Genomic DNA, 19,099 nt, shown 5'->3' with positions numbered 1-19,099 from the left:
CCTGTTCAGGGTGCCATAAGAAGGGGTTTTTACCCTCTGATAGCTAGACGATACACTTCTATGCACCTATTCTACTACGTATTCATATTGACTCGGTCGAGTAAAACTCCCTTCAGGCTCGACTTGTGAAACGCATGGCACTGTCCTTCAGACGTAGTCTGTCGACAATAACACACTAGCTTAGGTGAAGTGCTACATCAGTATCTTGGCCTAGTTAGGCGGACTCGGAGGTTCGCTAGCCATCATACTAAGGCATTACTTTCGTGAGATAAATATTCTCAATTTTGTAGCAGAGCACCTTGAAGTTGTCTCCGTCATACATAGTATCTGGGTTGACCCCCCAACATGTGGGGTCGATAATGATCGGACTCCGCTTTACCGGATTAGTTAGATGGAATAACAATGTTGTAAACACCGATTGGAACAAACAGCTGACAGGGATATTGCAGTCCTGCATGCTATAAGAAGTAGAGAAGCCTCAGTGCATTGTGCACAAATCAGATTGTTAGCTTGATAGAGAAGAAAGATAGAAGGAGGGATGAAAGTTGGGCGATGAAAGATAAACGAAACCACGTGACACATCAGCTTATGCCTAATAACTGACAAGTCCAACCTCAACTACTGGCTTGTCACACCCCGTGAGGATTTTACCGAGAGATTGTTACGATGGCTGCGGCCACACTGCGTGGCTCCCCTGATATGGCAAATGGAAGTTCGAACTTACAATATGCCAACGACCCTCGAGCAACACAAACAAGTCACAAGTACAGCACAAGCGAGTTGAGCATCGCGAGCTATAATGATGGCGCGATCGTTGGTTCTGAGTCCAATCTCCCTGCGCCCAGTGGGCCATCAGATTTAGGCACTGTCGAAAATACAAGGCGATCAGTATCAGTCACGTCAAAGAGCCGTGAATTGTCGGCGGGGAATCTGAATTATACAACACGCAAGCCTATACCAGACATGCCTCCGATCTTGCCACAGAAATCAGCTAGCCCTCGAGATTTTCGACAAACATCCAATCCTCCTGAAATCTATGTCAGCTCTCGAGAAAACGTGCAACCACCGGGCTCTTCTACAGCTACAAGTGTGTCATCGCCGACTACGAATACAACCCATTCCACATCAGACCAGCGGCGGGATTGGGCGTCTGATCGCTCGCCTCTTCAAAAGCTTGAACTAACTCTCACTGGAATCAGCAAAGAGGAGAAACGAGCACGGGTACAAGCTGCGGAACAACGTCTTCGCAAACGGCTCGCTCGCCAGAAAGCCGAGAAAGAGCGAGAGGAAGACTCAGCAATCGATGATCCTCAACGCCCACATCAAAATTTAGGGACGGAAAATTGGAGTGTTTCTGACCCAGCGGTAAACAATCCGCCAAGAGACGTAATTCCAGAATCACCCAAGCGAAATGTACCACTAGGTCCTCGACAACCAGGAAATACTGTAGCTCGTCACAACAGGGCTGTATCCATGAATCCTCAATACAAAACCATACATCGCCCGAAAGAGGCTCAGCACCTGCGAGCGGAGGATGCTATTCCACCATTGGAAAACATTGTTAATGTTCCACGGAGACCAGTAACGATAAGTGGATCGGCGGCAAAACCAGCACCAGCTATCAGCAGTATGAAAAGTCCCTACTCATCGCAACAGAAGCCTCAAAAGCTCGGCCAAAGCCCTATTGTGTCCTCTACAGCCATCGTTAACAATGGGGGAGAGGAAGTCTCACCAATATTACGCACGGCCCATGATAGCGTGGAGTCTTATTCTAAGCCAAAGGTGTCATTCAACGTACCACCGCCCACACCTCCACCAATTTTTGAATGGAAAAATTCACCTATTTTACGCCTCGACTCGACAGACTTTGACTTCCAGCGTCTTGATATGGCTCAAGGCAAGGCGTGGTGGGAAGGTGCTGGAACAACCAATCGAAGACAGAGCAGAGCTCTCCCCAAAAACTATAAAACCCCAGCTCAGAAGTTGACAGGTGAGACATATTTGGTTATTCTTCTGAAAAGGGACTAACACGTAAAATAGGAGTATCTGATCATAAGAACTTCCAGCCCAAACTTTTCTTACTATGTGGACCTTTATTGCGTTTTACAGGCATCAAGAAAATAAGTGAAGAGGGAGCCGCGGACAAGGAGTTATGGCGAGGTTCTATTATGATCGTGACAAAAGATTCTCTCTCCTCTCGGGTCAGCCCTCCCACATTGAGACTTTTCTCCCAACCGATGGATCTCCTACCGCCTCCACCTACCGAGATAAGTGAAGTGCGACTAGCGCCTGAGTATGTTGACCCGATAGCCGGTCTCATGAAAGTTGGCCGAGATGGACGACCACTTTACGTCAAGCCCGTCGAACATCTCGATGAGGGATTAGACCTTTCGGCCATGGAAAACGACGATGGGCTTTACGAGTTGAAACCCAGCACCATCGACTACAGTGTCGAAGGGGCGCACCAACCCGTTCCTTCAAATCGCATTCATCCTACTGATGGCGAAACAGAAGGGTTGCAACGACAGATGCCTGGAGTCCGCCTCTATGTCGATACTGCAAGGGATGTGACATTTTGGAGATTTAACCTTGAGATTGAGCTTAACTCCACGCAGCAGCGCATTGCGTACCGAATCAATCAAGGGCCTGCTCTGGGATTCTGGGTGCCTGCTATGGGTCAAACTATGAATATGGTGTTCTATAGTGGCAATGGATTCAGCCCTTCTGTTGACTCAGATCACCTTTGCGGGCCTGATCCACTCTGGCGTGATATTCTGAATGAACATCAAACTCGGCCATTCCACGTGATTATCAGCGGTGGTGACCAAATATTTAACGACTCTGTCACAAATTCCCACTTTTTCCATGAATGGATGAAGATCAAAAATCCTGCAGACAGATATGGCGCACCATTCACGCCAGAGTTCCGAGCTGAGATCGAAAAATTTTACCTAGAGCACTATGCCTCTTGGTATTCCCAGGGTCTATTCTCCCTTGCTAATTCACAAATCCCAATGATCAATATGTGGAATGATCATGAGATTTTTGAGGGCTATGGATCTTATCAGGATGAGTTTATGTCAAGCGTGGTCATCTCCGGATTGGGAAAGATTGCCTTCAAGTACTATCTGCTGTTCCAACACCACAGTGTTCCTGATGAAACGGAAATAGATGAGCCTAGCTGGATTCTTGGTTCACAACCAGGTCCTTACATCGAACAGAGGAGCAGAAATCTGTTCATGTCTCTGGGTGGTGATGTGGTTTTCTTGGGTCTAGATTGTCGGACTGAGAGACGGAGAAATGAGGTGCTTTATGAGGAGACGTGCGATTTGATCTGGGATCGATGCCACAATGAGATTCATAGGGGAAGGACGAAGCATCTGCTTGTACTTTCAAGTGTGCCTATTGCCTATCCTAGAGGAGCAATGATCAAAAACTTCCTCAATAGTCGCAAGTCTCTTGGCAAGTCGGGTATACTTGGTGGTCTTGTCAACCGATCTGGTGGAAATGTGGAAATGTTTGATGATCACTGGGCAGGCAAACACCTAAAGGCTGAGCGAACATGGTTGGTTGAAGATTTACAAGACCTCGCTGCAGAGAAATCTGTCCGAGTCACGATCCTGAGGTAAGTCATTCATTCAAAACAAAAACTATGCCGAGTATATGCTAATACATAATGTACAGTGGTGATGTTCACCTAGGTGCTATTGGACAGTTTTATTCTAACCACGCTTTGAATATCCCCAAAGACAAGGACTATCGGTACATGCCGAATGTTATCTCGTCTTCCATTGCTGATATGCCAGAGACTGATTTGGTCTCAGATATGCTCAACAAACGGAATTCTGTGCATCATATGGACTCAAATACTGACGAAGATGTTATTCCAATCTTCACTGAAGACACAGATGACAAGCCTCGAAACAACAAGAAGCTACTTCCACGCCGCAATTGGTGTTCCATTCAAGAATACCGCCCAGCATCAAACTCATCAGCCAATCTACTATCAACTGCATCACTTCCTCGGGGCCCTCGTCCAGGTATGCTCCAGCGAACACTTTCTCTAGGACGAGGTGATAGGAGAGATGAGAATGGGCCTGGCAACAAGTCTGATGGTCTTCTTCGAAGATTTTCCACACGACGTGGACCCCCTCCCACAAGAGAGATAAACTTTGAGCCAAAAAGTGGCATGATACGTCGACGCGCAAGCATCGATTCGTCTGTACCCCGTCCGTATGAAAACGGGGACAGTTACTTCTCCGGTGCAAGTCAATCGTCGGAACCCCGCCCTGGCATGCTCCGACGACCGACTCACTTAAACGAGAGCGCTGGCAAAAAGGGAGCTAATACAGACGATGCTGCAGGCGCCTTTATCAACCTCGAAGGGGGACTATCCATAATTTTGAACATGGAGGTTTCGTCACACGATCCTTCAGGTATCACAGTACCATACAAGATGCTCGTCCCTGCACTTTACTACGAGGGAACCGAAAATGACCCGCCACCTACGCAGGTGGTCAAGGGCTGGAGAAAATGGCTCAGAGTGCCACGGCGCAAAAAGACCGTCCCAGCAAGTGCCGCTAGCGATGACGACCCTGATGATTACGAAGATCACGATACTATAAAAAATACCCGCGCCAATGCGGCTACTGCACAACATCAGTACGAAGAATATTCAGGAAGTGAGGACTCTGACGGCGAAGTTCCACAGCGGTTGCCGCCGGAAGCTCTTGTTGATTCGTCTATCGGCGAATATGATGAAGATGATGATTGAGGAGAGACGGATTCAGAGCGAGCTGGCTTGGAGTGGTTTGACGTATATAACTATGATTTTTCACGCTACTTTGAAATTTCGGGTCTGATAACACAGGCGACCCATTGAATGCATGAGATAAGGAAGTGTTTTCAGACAACTAACTTTGATCTCATGATTCTACTGTCATGTAAATTTCTATAGACTGTAGTTACCTAGATAGGTGATTACCACAATCAACTTCTGGTTACTATTTAGTACGATAAATACTCTTTACAAGTTTTTGCGGGAGAAGATTAAGCAAGATCTGGAGTGTTTTATCTTTGCTATCGAAAATATGATTAGTTCTTCTTGCGATGTCATCTATCTGGAGACAACTTTCATTATTTTTAGAGTCTACTTATTAGTATGAATCCATAATTATAATTGAGTTTTCTATTAAGGAAATGAAGACGTGACTAATTACAACAACGATAAATGAATGATTGGATCAATGGCATGGAGTTGCTAAATCGACGCAAAGAATTCCGATTAGGGAAGCGTCGATTTATCAACTCAATCAATAATTTTACGTGGAACTTTAGAAACCTAATGATATAGGACCTTAGGACATTTGGAAGACCAGCTTGAAATTGACAAGAATTTGGATAAATCGACGTTAAACTAGTTCCTAATCCGGCACACTCTACGTTGATTTATCAAGTATTGTCAAAGGAATGGTTCGGGACCCACTTTTAGGTGTGTATTTAAGCCAGATTACGTTCTAGTTAGAAAATTCAGTTTCATTCATTTGTGGCATTTGAATGATTGGCCAGCCAGTCTCAGTCTATTTGACAGATATTTACAACCTCTTGAAAGAAAACATATATTTTTGAGATGAAAGGCCTCGGGATGCCACACTTAAACAAGTAAATCAATGCTCAGGTATCCAGGAAAAAGACTTATACTACTTGCCTTAATGAAAACCGCAACTTCAAAAGAGAATCGATGGAATCTCTCTCCTCGCATAAAATGCTCACCATATACTCTCAATCTGGCTTAGTACTCCCGACATCCCGTAACTACCTTGTTTCTCGCGGATCTGGAAGAGAATGTGAAAGTGAGGTTGAGAGTGAAATTAAAAGTAGAAAAAAAGGTGAGACTGAAAGTGAATATGAATTTGAGACCCATCATTTACTAGGTTCTCTTTATTTCGAGACCACTTCCACCGGTGCAGTACGCTCCGAAACTGGTGCTAGTTACCTATCCACCTACCTGAATTATAATCTATGGGACAGTCGACAGACTACATCTGAAGGACAGTGCCATGCGTTCCACAAGTCCAGCCTGAAGGGAGTTTTACTCGGCCAAGCCAGTATGAATACGTAGTGGAATAGGTGCATAGAAGTGTATCCATTCAAGTCTAGCTACCAGAGGGTAAATATACCTTCCAGAGTGGAGCTCTCGTGACCTGCTTACTGAAGCTCGTAACTCCAAGTTCCAACGTCAGACCAATGTAATTGCGTACATATGTTCCGACAGAAAGCCATCAGCCTTAAAAGAAGAACCTGGTGAATGTGATAAAACAGAAAGTCTTTCGTAAAAGAAGATTGAGATCGGAGAAAATGTTGGAACCAATGGAATCCGGTTTACTTCAGTGAATGGACTCGGGAAGTGAATAGAACTAGTGGAATCGGGGCATATCCGATTCCATCACAGGAACTTAGAATGAACACACATCTTACCGCACAAATTATTCCACGTACCAACGTAGTAGTAATAGTGCATCGAGATCCCTGAACCGACAGAAGACATCTACAAATATATGACTATATCCTAGGGGGTTGGCAATTAATACAGAACCATTATCGTACCATGTATAAAAAATGCCTTTGCATTCGCATGACAGTGAAGGAAAACCTAATCAAATAGGGAAGACCTTGACCAAGACATATAAATAACACTATTCAATCTAAAAGCCTAATCGTTTCACCACACCCAGCTTTCGTCGGAAAAGGCCTCTGCGATTCGGAACTGCTAGCAGATATATCAATAGATGTTAAAGTTAACTTGGTTCTCAGTCCTTACGTCGATAAAGTTTCTTCGATATTGCAGCAACATGCATATCCCATAAAAGGAGGTATTTACTAGGTATGATTATTATAAAGGCCTTGTCCAGTTATTGCTCACGCGGGAGAGGGTCAAACACTTACATCCTATCCACATTCCATCTCTATTAGCTTGTATATTCTCAAGACATCTCTCAAGCAGAACGGGGTCAAACACTTACGTCCTATCCACATTTTATCTATTAGCTTGCAAATTCTCAAGCCATCTCTCAAGCTGGACGGAGTCAAACACTCACAGCCTATCAACGTTCCATCTTTATTAGCTTGCATATTCTCAAGTCATCTCTCAAGCCATCTCTCAGGCAGGACGGGGTTAAATACTTACATCCTATCCACGTCCCATCTATATTAGTTTATGTATTCCCAAGCAAGACAGGATGGGGTCAAAAACTTACAAGCTATCCAAGTTTCATATCTATTAGCTTGTATATTCTCAAGCCATCTCTCAAGCAAGACAGAATCAAACGCTTACAGCCTATTTACATCCCATATCTATTAGCTTGCATATTCTCAAGCCATATCTCAAGCAAGATGGGGTCAAACACTTACAACCTATCTACGTCACGTCTCTATTAGCTTGTGTATTCTCAAGCCATCTCTTAAGCAGAATGGGGTCAAACACTTACATAATATCACATTCCATCTCTATTAGCTTGTATATTCTTAAGCCATCTCTCGAGCAATACAGGATCAAACACTTAAATTGTCGCTCGCTTGGCGATATTCGAATATCTTGACTGAGAACGGTGAGCTCCAACGAACCGCTACTCAACACCGTAGACAATCCACCGGTCTGGTAGTGGATTCCTACTAGTTGAATATTGCGGTTGTTGTGAAGTCTGCTTTTTCATTGATGAAAGAACTAGCTATTTATAGTATATGGGTGCCCCTCTGCCCTGGACGAATGTCAACATTCGTCCGAGACAGAAGAGACGGTGAAGACGGGACATTACTGTCGCGGATGCACATCGCTCAAGGGTGTCGTTTGCGATGAATGTATATCGTTCAAGGATGTCGTGATATACTAATCTAGTTCCCGAGTCACTGTCTCGGCAGAAGCTTTTTCGGCCGAAATACTTTCCGTCTGTGGATGGCCTTGTTTCTCGGCTGTCGCAACACTAGAGCAACTCTAAATGTCATTGAAAATAGAGAAACAAGCTTCATCATTTCGTGCAGAACGCGATGCCAATTGTACCAATTTGGGTGCATAAATATCATGTAGGCCGTAATTCGTAAAAGTTGTAGTAGGAAAAACTTAACGTTCGACCCAACCAAGGGTCTCTAAGTCGATCTGATTTGTATCAATCAACTCCTTCAGTGCGTTTCCACACTTCTCCTTCGTCATCGCATCGGCAGGATTTGATCCTCCTGCGATCCACTTGAGCTCCATCTGGCGTCGTTCATATGTTTGACGTAGTGCCATGATGTCGATCATAAGTCGTTTTTCTTGTGTAGTCCCGAGACGTGTGACTGCATCGTATACTGAGCGTGAGTCTGTACAGAGTGTTAGGGGAATTCTGGGTAAATGCTCTACCGCACGCAGGATTTTATTTAAGGTTTGGTTGACTACGAAAGCGATATCCACTCCATATGATGTGGCATATAGCTCGGCGGCGAGCACACTCCTAGTAACTCTATAACATTTGATGGATGACTAGTGTAGGATATTGGCATTAATGACCTGGTTTTGTCCGTATCCATCAGCCATAGTGATGATATATCCGATCTGGCTGCTTGAATCACGATTTCTTGCAAATGATGCGTCAACGAATGCGATAAGCTGTAGCGTGTCTTCTTGAAGCTTAACAAAGTGAAGTCCTCTCGCTTGATTATCGATTTGCCATTAGATGCGCCTATTTAATCTCTCCGCATCTTCCTTTTTTGGGTTGATGACTTAAGCTGAAAAGGATAAGTCATATGTGGCTTCTGGTTGGCAAACTGATGCGATATAAGCTCCACGAGCGCGTTGAGAGATATATGCATCCTTTGAAACGATTTTGGTGGCGATGGTCTTTAGGCGTCGGCATTGATCGATTTGCGAAATTGTAATCCTGTTTTTGCCTTTTCGGATGATGCTGCCGTTGAATTCAAGTGGATTGACCTCTGTGAGCTTTTAAAGCGGTTTCGATAGAAGCTGCGCCTTCTGTAGTTCGTCCTCTTCCTTCTTAATGAATGTAGCATTCGCGAGGATCAAAGTGTCGTCTGTCTGTATTCCAACAATTCCAAAGTGTTTCTTGCTATAGAGGAGGCATACATCATAGGTGGATTGCTCCATTCCTAGCTTTTCAAGATGATGCTTATAGTATGTCTGAAACCAATGATTGCCTGCTTCCGGGATTCCATAAAGGGGCTTTAAGACTTTTAGGACGGTGTCCTTTAGTAAACCAAATTCAGTAGGGGGTCGCATATAGAATTATCGGTTCAAGTCTGATGTCGACTGCACATATGCCTATGAGATATCACGAAGGTATAAATCTGAATCGTCTCGCATCGTAGCGATAGATAGAATTATTCTTTGGCTAACACGTTGAATCGTAGGTGCTTAGGTCAGAACAAATTCTTTTCCGTGGTCGTTATATGCCTGCACCACGAGTCGTGACTTTTCTCTCGCTTGATCTGTTCCTGCGTTTTTGATCTCATCGACGAACCTGGAATTAAAGAGTCGAATTCCTTTAGGCATTTCTGTTCGAGGCACGAATTTGAAGACTCCTTTAGCTAGTAATCCATTGATTTCGCTTTATCGAGAGGCGCGAAAGTCTGGCGTCGGGGTGTTCAGGAAGATAGTATTGATTTCATCTTCCGAATCTTCTTTATCTATGTCTTCGTCTTCTTGGCGCTTTAGATGTTATGTATATCTTGGTTGTTGTAAATTCCTGCCTCTATTGTCGATGATGACGCTAAATGGTGGATCCTTATACAGCTATATATTAGGCTATGTATTAGGCTATATATCTGGACTATCATATTATATACCATTATTCTGTGCGTCTAGTGGCGTATTGGTTTGCTGGTCTTCTTCTTCTAGGAATGGCTTCACGATAGTTATCTGGAACGATCTTGGGCCTTTGACGCTGCTATCGACAACACATATGTCTCCGTCGATTGAGAGTAGTGGGAATGGCCCTATCCATTTTTTCTTCTTTTCTCTCTAGACAAGAACAGGAGAATTTAGTGGTAATCCTCGTGTAGCGGCTGTGATAGGTCCATTTCGTATGTTCATGGTGTCTTGAATTTGTCGTTTTGCTCATAGTTTCTTGACTTCCTGCATCGCTCTTGTAATAGCTGCAGCGCGCTGTATGACTGTTGGCGATGGGGCGTCTAGCTCCGCGAGTCGCGGAAACGCTCCAAAAACAAGTAGTGTAGGGATAAGACCATTTGGTCCGACCGAGTCGTTGATCGCTTTCCATGTCATCTGGAGAGCTAGTTCCTTATCAACATTGGCTTCCCCTATTCCTATGGAGTCACTAAGCTCTCGTCTAATAATGTTATAGACTCGTCGTACCATAGCATGGTATCGCTCGACTTTTCCCACAGAATTATGCGCTTCGACTAGAACTGTCTTTGCTGTGGTTCCCATAGTTTTTGCAAGATATCTGAATTCTTTGCTATCGAAATTGGTTCCTGCGTCGTTTATGATATTGTCCGGGGGTCCTTGATAAACATCGATCCAATAGAGTCGTAATACTTCCCACGCATGTTTAGCTGTCATGCCTTTTCCTTTTTGTAACCATCTTCCACTTTGAAAGCTTGTGGCCTCGTCGACAACATGAAGAACTGGATCTCCATCGATACTCATTACATCAATAATGATGCTATGATTGAAACATGCGTCGCCATCCTTGTCTTAAAGGGTAAATCGGAATCGTCCTGGTGATTTCCCGAACTTCTGGCAATGTTCGCAAAACTTGGTGATATGTTTAAGCGCATTCCTCTCTACCTCATGTCCTGCTCTACTCAGAATTGCTTTAAGGCGGGCGACGGCAGGATGCCCTAGTCGTCGGTGAATTCTGCGTAACTTAGTATCTGTTAACAGACATTCGGCAGATCCTTGAACAAATGCTATGATATATATAGGAGCTGCTTTCTAGAGAAGGAATGGATGCCCAAATTGTCGTTTTACTAGTATCCGAAGGCCTGTCTTCCCTATTAGGACATCTTATAAATTGTCATAATAGATCCCTAGACGGTCTAGATCAGCGAGGCATAATAGGAATGGCGTATCTACGTTCACGACGTGGAATTGAACTGTTCCTATAGGTGTTTTGATGTCTGTTGATCCGATTGATCCACTAGTCCCGATGCCGAATTGAACATTGATTTGTCCGGCGGTCGATTTATCGAGTTGGATACTAGGTTCTAGTTTCTGTAAAGCTAGAAATTGACTATACCTAGTTGTTGAGTTTCGGGATGCGCCTATGTCGATCAGAATACCGTAAAAGATATCTGAATTATACCGCGATGTGGTAGTGGTGTATGTAAATAGATCGCTCTTAGACTCTTAGACATAAGGGCTTATTCTATATAGATAAGCTTGATTCATGAGTTGATTGTGCCAGATCTGTGTATCTGATATTAGTACTAGCCCAAATGTTGTTAGGAACGTCTCGGAGTTATCATCATTATCACTTGATTCATCGGATTCGGATTCTGATTCAGGTTCGGATTTGGAGTCTGAAATAGTAGTTTTGAAGGCTTCAATATCGAGTTCTTCACCTTCGCATGTAACCATATATTGTCGAAACTGTCATTTAAAATCTCCAGATCCATTGTTTCTGGTGAATCGTTCACGATATTGTTTCCTAGCTGCTACGCGTTCCTCTGGTGAATGGTCCTATGATCGGCATTCCGTCTTTCCGTCGACCTAACATCTTCCTTCAGCTCGTGAAGATGAAGAGTCTCTTTTCCAGGTAACCTGCTTCCGTCGATCTGGTCTCTATTTCTTATGGAAGGTTCGATCGGTAATCCATGCTTTATCTAATGTGTCCTGGGTATATTGTTGAGTCCTTTAGCGCGCGTTTTCGTAGGCCGCGATTGATGTCTTAAGACTCATAATCATCATATTCGGATCAGACTATGGTATAGAAAGTGCATTTTGATAAGCTGGGACGTTTTAGCAATAGATGCTAAGCTTTTACGTAAATCCTTCTTCGTTTTGCATATATTGACTAAGTGCTGGACGAATTCTGAGTAATTGTTCAGTCATTTGTTCAAAACACTATAGGATTGTCTGCGACGGATTTTCTTGGATTGTTTTCGAGAGTGAGATATTATTCCATTGGACCATCTTCTAGGTCACATAAAGTGGACTCTCAAAGTGTGCCTTGATTCGCCTACATATTTCTGTAAAGGACTTTGAAGATAAGCTATAGGTATAATAGAATTCGCTGGCTTGGCCGGTAAACATTGCTGAAAGCGCTTTTTCGTATGCCTCTGGTGGTAAACCAGAGTGTCGGCAGATGTCTTCAAAGATAGCGAGTTTCAGGTTGAATGAGTCCTCTAAGCCACTATACTATTGCTCTTTCTTGTATGTTTTTCGGACATTCATTGCTTCCTTCGAGTAATCTGTTCGTCGCGGGTCTGGTTGTGGTTCTGGGTATATGTTTTCAGGTCGTCGTTTATTCTGTGTTTCCCAATCTGGTTGAAAAGGTGGTGGACCTCTATTACCGTGATCTTGGCTTGGTGGAAATTTCGCGTAATACTCCGCTCCTGGTTTGACTTCTCTAGGTCCTGGTAACGACGGATATCGGAGGTTTCCTTGCGCATATTCCTGGTGCCAGGCGTCTTGAGTAGAAAATGGGTTATCTATTCGAGTTGGTCGGACATAAATTGATGTGGTGTCCTCTCGTTCCATTTCCTATTGCAGTTGTCGTATTTCGTCATTTTCCGCTAATTGTCGCATTTCGTCCTTGATCCTTTTAAGTTCCATATTGACTTGATTTGGGTTATTTGGAATAACTTTAGCAAGAGATTGTTCAATCTCATCCATCGTCCAGTTATGCATTTCACATGTTTACGCGAGGTCGAAGAGTACTTGGCTTAGCTCGTCTAGGAGCGATGGCTTAACATATACTCCTCCTTGCATAAGGTATTGTCGAATGTGTGCTTTCAGTCATATAGGAACTTTTTCCCATGTCTCCATAGGAAAGAATTTGAAGTCAGCGATGAAGTGGTACCATAGTCTTTGTCTGAAAAGTTTCTGTCGTGTATAGAGGAACATCGCAGTCTCGATATACTCAGCAACTTCAAGGAGTGAGGCATTGTTAGGATCTTCGTTCATTCTTTGGTCGAATTGTGCGACTCTCTCCTTCCATTCTTCCTCCATAGGTCTGAACAGTTCCTTGATCTCATCAAGAGGTGTAAGGCGTATAGGAGGTGTTGGGGAGACAGGGTATTGGCCGGGTGTTGGATGTTGTCGCATAGGAGTTCTTGGGTTTAGGTGTTCTGTGTCGCGTTCTGAGTCGGGGGGCCTTCCTGGAGTAGCCATGGTGGAGGTTTCAAAAAGGGATGATGGAGGTGGTGGTCTTTGATCAAAGAAAAGGATGGGTTCTCAGTTCCCTGATCTATAAACAAAATTGGGAGTGAGAAAAGGTTCTCTAAGAGTGAGAACTGATCAGTGTCGCTCGCTTGGCGATATTCGAATATCTTGACTGAGAACGGTGAGCTCCAACAAACCGCTACTCAACACCATAGACAATCCACCGGTCTGGTAGTGGATTCCTACTAGTTGAATATCGCGGTTGTTGTGAAGTCTGCTTTTTCATTGATGAAAGAACTAGCTATTTATAGTATATGGGTGCCCCTCTGCCCTGGACGAATGTCAACATTCGTCCGAGACAGAAGAGACAGTGAAGACGGGACATTACTGTCGCGGATGCACATCGCTCAAGGGTGTCGTTTGCGATGAATGCATATCGTTCAAGGATGTCGTGATATACTAATCTAGTTCCCGAGTCACTGTCTCGGCAGAAGCTTTTTCGGCCGAAATACTTTCCGTCTGTGGATGGCCTTGTTTCTCGGCTGTCGCAACATAAATCCTATCCATGTTACATCTCTATAAGCTGGCATATTCTCAATACATCTTTCAAGCAGAACACTTACAAACTATCCACGTCCCATCTCTATTAGCTTGTGCTTTCTCAAGCTATCTCTCCAGCGGGACAGGGTCAAACACTTACTTTCTATCCACATCCCATCTTCATTAGCTTGTATATTCTCAGGCCCTCTCTCCAGCAGGACGGGTTCAAACACTTACTTTCTATTAACGTCTCATCTTCATTAGCTTTTTATTCTCAAGCTATCTCAAGCAGGGCGAGGGTGAAATACTTACTTGTCTTTTTTCGGCTTGGTTTATTACATGGCTTTTAGCCTGCGTAGGTCCTCCAACCGCAAAAGCGACAAAGCCCACTGTACAGAGGATAGCTAAGAACTTCATATTGCTGATGACTTATTTATTCCGGATGTAGAAAATGGTTTAAGAGATAAAGCTTTAGAGCAAAATATCGAAAAGAATAACGAACACTATGGCTAGGGAAGCATCATCATACAGAGAGCAGGGGAGGGGGCGACTGTATACTCTAAGGACATTCATCTAGTCACATTAATAGTATTACTGAGTAATGTAAGGGATAGAAATATATATTTATTTGACATTTTAGTTACGCCACATCACAAAATCTGCATGAAATTGTAGACCAAATATTACATCATCATACATCGGGGAGTAGATTTCCTTTCGACTTACTGACCAATTTTACACCTTACTCAGATTCTTCATTTAGTGATAGTACAGTTAGCCTGCTTCTTTTTAAATCTTGGCAAAATCCACCTCAGTCTACATTTAGCATAGATCATCTTAGACTTCGAAACCACAGATTGCTAGCGTGTCAGCATTCCTGCATATTTACAATAATAAGCATCAGCAGCCAGTTATATTATAGTCACTGCCGGTTAGACAAGAAATTCCAGTGGGCACATCTAACATATAACCAATGGACTGCGCTAAGCAAGGCCAATATCTTATTTGTCAATTGCCCTGGCTGTTTCCCTAGATAAGAAAGAAAATTAGCGTCTTATGGTAATCAAGAGTGGTGCTAGTCTCCGATGCTGAGAAGGGGGAAGAGGAAGATGGATTGCCAGACTGTCCAGGCACAAGCAAGTCTACTGCGGTTTGCCTTGTTTGCAGGGAAATATCTCGAAGCTGGGACATTTATAGAACAGATTCTACAAAGTAAATGGTGTTACGCTATATGATCAAAGTACGCGTGGAATCATCAGTCCGAGATAGGAAAGGTTGTAATCTTTCTCCTGCGGAGTTCGTCATATTGACCCAGCATTTCATACAAAAAAACAAAAGAAATGTGGTCTCCAGCGATGCCACGCGATTACTAGTGGTAAGTTACCACCCCATTGCTCCGAGAGGATATAATACAGCGTATGCCTTTGAACAGAGTGGATTCATCAAATGACTAGGAAAGGACTGGTAGGCACAGACGAAGTAAGTATATACGGCATGCCGGTAAGGTGGCCAATGGACAACAGACAACAAGAGAACGTAAATAGTTAACAGGAATCGGCAATGACAGGGCGCTATAGGCTAGCTAACACACAACAACATAGCCACCTGGTCCATGACACCAGGTACATAATTACGAACCTTTGGGAAGGTCCGTCAAGGAACTAATCTCCCGCCATTCCTTAATCACTGCCAAGGTCTCAGATGCGGCCTTGGTAATCTCTTCGATGTCATCACTTCCTAAGGGCAAGAAAACAGGTAGGGGTTTCCCCTCGGCGACTCCCGTGGAGGTGGCGACGTCGTAGATAACTTTCGCGCCCTTCACAGGGTCACCCAACTGGGCGCCGTTAAAGGCGGCGAAGTTGGAGTCGGTGGTGTCGTTTAACTCCTGGTAGGCCGATAGACGCGAGGACTTGGCGGTCGTAGTAATATTGGCTGTCGGATTCAGTAACTCGGTGCGGAAGAAGCCCGGTTCGACTAAACAGTGGCTGATACCGAACTGGGAGATTTCACCAGCCAGCCCAAGTCCGAGCCAGCGCAGGGCGGTCTTAGAGGCGTTATAGAGATTGCAGCCAGCCGTAGGGTATCAGGCGGCCATAGAGCCGATAGTAACCAAAGTGCCCGACCCCTTAGCGCGTAAATGTGGCAGTTGGGCGCGGTAAAGGTTAAGTGGGCCAAAGGTATTAGCTTGGAACTGACGCTGAGTCTCTTCTGGGGTGGTTTCTTCAAGCACGCCTGTCTGCACGTAGGCGGCATTGTTGACGACAATGTCGACCGTGCCATAGACGGCTAGAATAGTCTTGACCGCTGCCTGGATCTGGGCTGGGGGCTCGTTGTGGTCTAGGTAGACAGCCTTGATGTTAGGGTTGGACGACTCGAGCTTGGCTAATTTATGCGGACTACGTGTGGTGGCTAACACGCGGTCCCCGTGCTGGGCAGCCACTTTAGCCAACTCCAGGCCAAATCCGGACGAGGTGCCAGTGATAAGCCAGATCCGGGAGGTATTAGCCATGATAGATAGATAGATGGATGGATGGATGGATGGATGGATGGATTGGGTGTGTTCTCAAAGGATGGTGTTGAGATCAGGAGGGGCGTGTGCTGCTGGGAGGAGGGGAGGACATAAGGGGGTCACATACGTACCTGCCAATGATATCTGCGACAACATGTCCTTTCGTCTTTATTTTGAACACTTGTGCTGAATTCCTGGAAGATTATTTGATGGCCTAAGGACCGGGGTCTACCATTTGGGTACTTTTGACCTCACTATTTTTCGACGAAAGGGCACAGCTCACACATACTATTGGAGCAAGTTCATCTCTTATCTTTTTGTGATATTAGACTAGGGTGTGGTTGATACAAACTCACTATCACTCGTAATATTCAATTTATCGATTCAAATGTTTCACAAGACGTCGGAGTTGCTAAATCCTCGAATTACAATTGCATACTTACATACTTCTCAAGTAAAATAGCCTAGTCTACTTTAGGACTAGCCTTATATCTTGGGACTTGGATGCCAAGCCACGTGACCAATGAGTATCAGATCTACACAGTCTGAACTTTGTCTGAGCTCCACTTATTTTTAAGCTGAAAAGCTCATTGGTTCTTCTTTGTCTTTGTGCTTATCGTCATCACCGACGATCTCCAGCTATGTGAAGCAGTTACATTGAACCCTTCGGCCCCCTTTCCACCGAATGATTGGAATGTTAGAATTATGATATCTGAGATCTTCAATGTAATGGGTCAGTTCTACCATGATCTATTTACCAAGGATGATCCTTGGCTGATAATTGCACTTAGTATATTTGAGTAGCCCATAATCGGATGTGCCGACCTTGCCGATTGTGGGTCACTTGCAACCTGTGAAATTATCTATCCTATTATGTTCATTAGTTTCTGACTTTTATGTCTGACGACATCAGGAGCGAAATGATCAAAATCGATGTCCCCCGTGGCGAAAAGTACGTCCCTGTCACGTCTCTCTTTTCAACGTATTCCGCCCTGCGCCAAATTTCCTGGGGAAATTCCCCAAATTACGTCCAATGTTAGCGTTAAAAGATGGGGTGAAAGGCTGTGTACCATCATCCAGAATTCCTTATTGGCGGATGGTCTTTGACCAGGGCGCTGTGAATCAAAGAGTTATCAATGCGCCATATGAGGGTAGCGGGACTGATGATGATCCGTTTATCATTGTTTCCTGGATGTCGGAAGACCCCAGGAATCCTTTAGAATTCAAGAACGGCCTAAAATATTGCGTCACATTCATGGCCTCGATGGCCAGTCTCGCTGTCTCGTTAGGCTCATCCGAATACGCAGCTGGCGTAAGTGATATTATAAGCCATTTTGGATGCAGTAAAGAGGTTGCAATCCTAGGACTTTCGTTTTTCGTCCTTGGATTTGCATTAGGACCGTTATTGTGGGCGCCGCTGAGCGAAGCCTATGGACGGCGCTTCGTCTTGGGCATGAGCTTGATGTTCTTCACCGTTTTTACAGCTGGATCAGCCGGTGCTCAGAATATCTGGACTCTGATTATTCTTCGATTCTTCGCTGGCAGTCTTGGATCTGCTCCGATGGCAGTCTCTGGCGGAGTTATCTCTGACATCTACCCTGCTATTGACCGCGGTCTTTATAGCAGCTTATATGCCGCCACGGCATTCCTTGGCCCAACACTCGGGCCTATTACAGGCGGCTTTTTAGTTGAAAGCGGAGGTTGGCGCTGGTGTCAAGGATTAGCAGCAACCTTCGGTGGTCTCATGTGGCTGCTCCTCCTTATATTCCTACCAGAAACATACGCGCCAGTCCTGTTGCGGGAGCGAGCGAAGAGGCTATCGAAGTTGTCGGGGCAATCATATGCCTTTAAGCGTGATATTGAAGCTAAACATACCCCGACAAGCACTAAAGTCAAAGTTATCCTATCTCGGCCCTTTATCCTACTTATCCGCGAGCCGATTGTGCTCCTTCTCAGTATCTACACCTCTATTATCTATGGTACTCTATATCTTCTCTTCGACGCCTACCCTATCGTGTTTGAAGAAGTTCGTGGCTGGAATCCTGGAAAAGGCGGCCTTGCCTTCCTAGGCGTGTTGGTGGGAATACTATTCTCAATTGTCTATAACGTACCCGTTTATTTCAGCTATAGAAAGCAAACCCTCGCAGCACCAGGCCGCCTAGGTCCTGAAGCACGCTTGCCTTCCGCTTTCTTCGGTAGTATCATGCTTCCGATTGGTCTGTTCTGGTTCGCCTGGACCAATTCCCCTTCCATCCATTGGATGTCGTCGATCGCCGCAGGTGTGCCATTTGGATTTGGTATGGTGACAGTGTATATGCCCATTCAAAATTATTTGATAGACACATACACAATCTATGCCGCCTCCGTGCTGGCCGCGAACTGTTTTCTACGATCTTCGTTTGGGTGCATCTTCCCACTGTTTACCTCGTACATGTACCAAAATCTTGGTATCCACTGGGCATCTTCTATTCCGGCATTCCTCGCTCTGCTTTGCACGCCCATGCCCTTTTTCTTTTACAGGTATGGGCCGCTTATCCGCGAGAGATGCCATTTTGCTGCTGAGGCAGAAGCATACATGCAAAGTCTTCTTGAGCATGCCAAAGGTACAGCTACACCGCCTGTCGTGGCCAACGAAGAAAAGATTTCAAAAGTTTAAAAAATGGAGTGATTTAATATCGTTTCGGAGGGATCCATGATTCATAACATACACATAT

At 44.6% G+C, this 19,099-nt stretch overlaps 5 protein-coding genes across 5 annotated transcripts; 2 read left to right on the top strand and 3 right to left on the bottom strand.

The window, feature by feature from the left end:
* Nucleotides 1-666: 666 nt before the first annotated feature.
* N7495_003339 (uncharacterized protein) lies at nucleotides 667-4,774 on the top strand (the record flags this gene model as incomplete). Its single annotated transcript, XM_057206008.1, has 3 exons — nucleotides 667-1,990; nucleotides 2,041-3,625; nucleotides 3,685-4,774. 3 exons carry the CDS (start codon nucleotides 667-669, stop codon nucleotides 4,772-4,774), a joined length of 3,999 nt encoding a protein of 1,332 aa, XP_057066615.1.
* Nucleotides 4,775-12,402: 7,628 nt separating this feature from the next.
* Nucleotides 12,403-12,624, bottom strand: N7495_003338 (uncharacterized protein; the record flags this gene model as incomplete). The annotated part of the gene is made up of 1 exon (XM_057206007.1): nucleotides 12,403-12,624. One exon carries the CDS (start codon nucleotides 12,622-12,624, stop codon nucleotides 12,403-12,405), a length of 222 nt encoding a protein of 73 aa, XP_057066614.1.
* Nucleotides 12,625-12,970: 346 nt separating this feature from the next.
* N7495_003337 (uncharacterized protein) lies at nucleotides 12,971-13,345 on the bottom strand (the record flags this gene model as incomplete). The annotated part of the gene is made up of 1 exon (XM_057206006.1): nucleotides 12,971-13,345. The coding sequence occupies one exon, from the start codon at nucleotides 13,343-13,345 to the stop codon at nucleotides 12,971-12,973; it is 375 nt and encodes a 124-aa protein (XP_057066613.1).
* Nucleotides 13,346-15,506: 2,161 nt separating this feature from the next.
* Nucleotides 15,507-16,385, bottom strand: N7495_003336 (uncharacterized protein; the record flags this gene model as incomplete). The annotated part of the gene is made up of 2 exons (XM_057206005.1): nucleotides 15,507-15,920; nucleotides 15,987-16,385. 2 exons carry the CDS (start codon nucleotides 16,383-16,385, stop codon nucleotides 15,507-15,509), a joined length of 813 nt encoding a protein of 270 aa, XP_057066612.1.
* A 1,033-nt stretch (nucleotides 16,386-17,418) lies between these two features.
* N7495_003335 (MFS transporter) lies at nucleotides 17,419-19,041 on the top strand (the record flags this gene model as incomplete). The annotated part of the gene is made up of 1 exon (XM_057206004.1): nucleotides 17,419-19,041. One exon carries the CDS (start codon nucleotides 17,419-17,421, stop codon nucleotides 19,039-19,041), a length of 1,623 nt encoding a protein of 540 aa, XP_057066611.1.
* Between the last annotated feature and the right edge of the window lie 58 nt (nucleotides 19,042-19,099).

The sequence above is a fragment of the Penicillium taxi genome (assembly GCF_028828555.1).
Source record: "Penicillium taxi strain IBT 34144 chromosome Unknown utg000002l_segment0_segment0, whole genome shotgun sequence".
NCBI lineage: Eukaryota > Fungi > Ascomycota > Eurotiomycetes > Eurotiales > Aspergillaceae > Penicillium > Penicillium taxi.
This window is presented reverse-complemented; position numbering and strand designations above follow the sequence as displayed.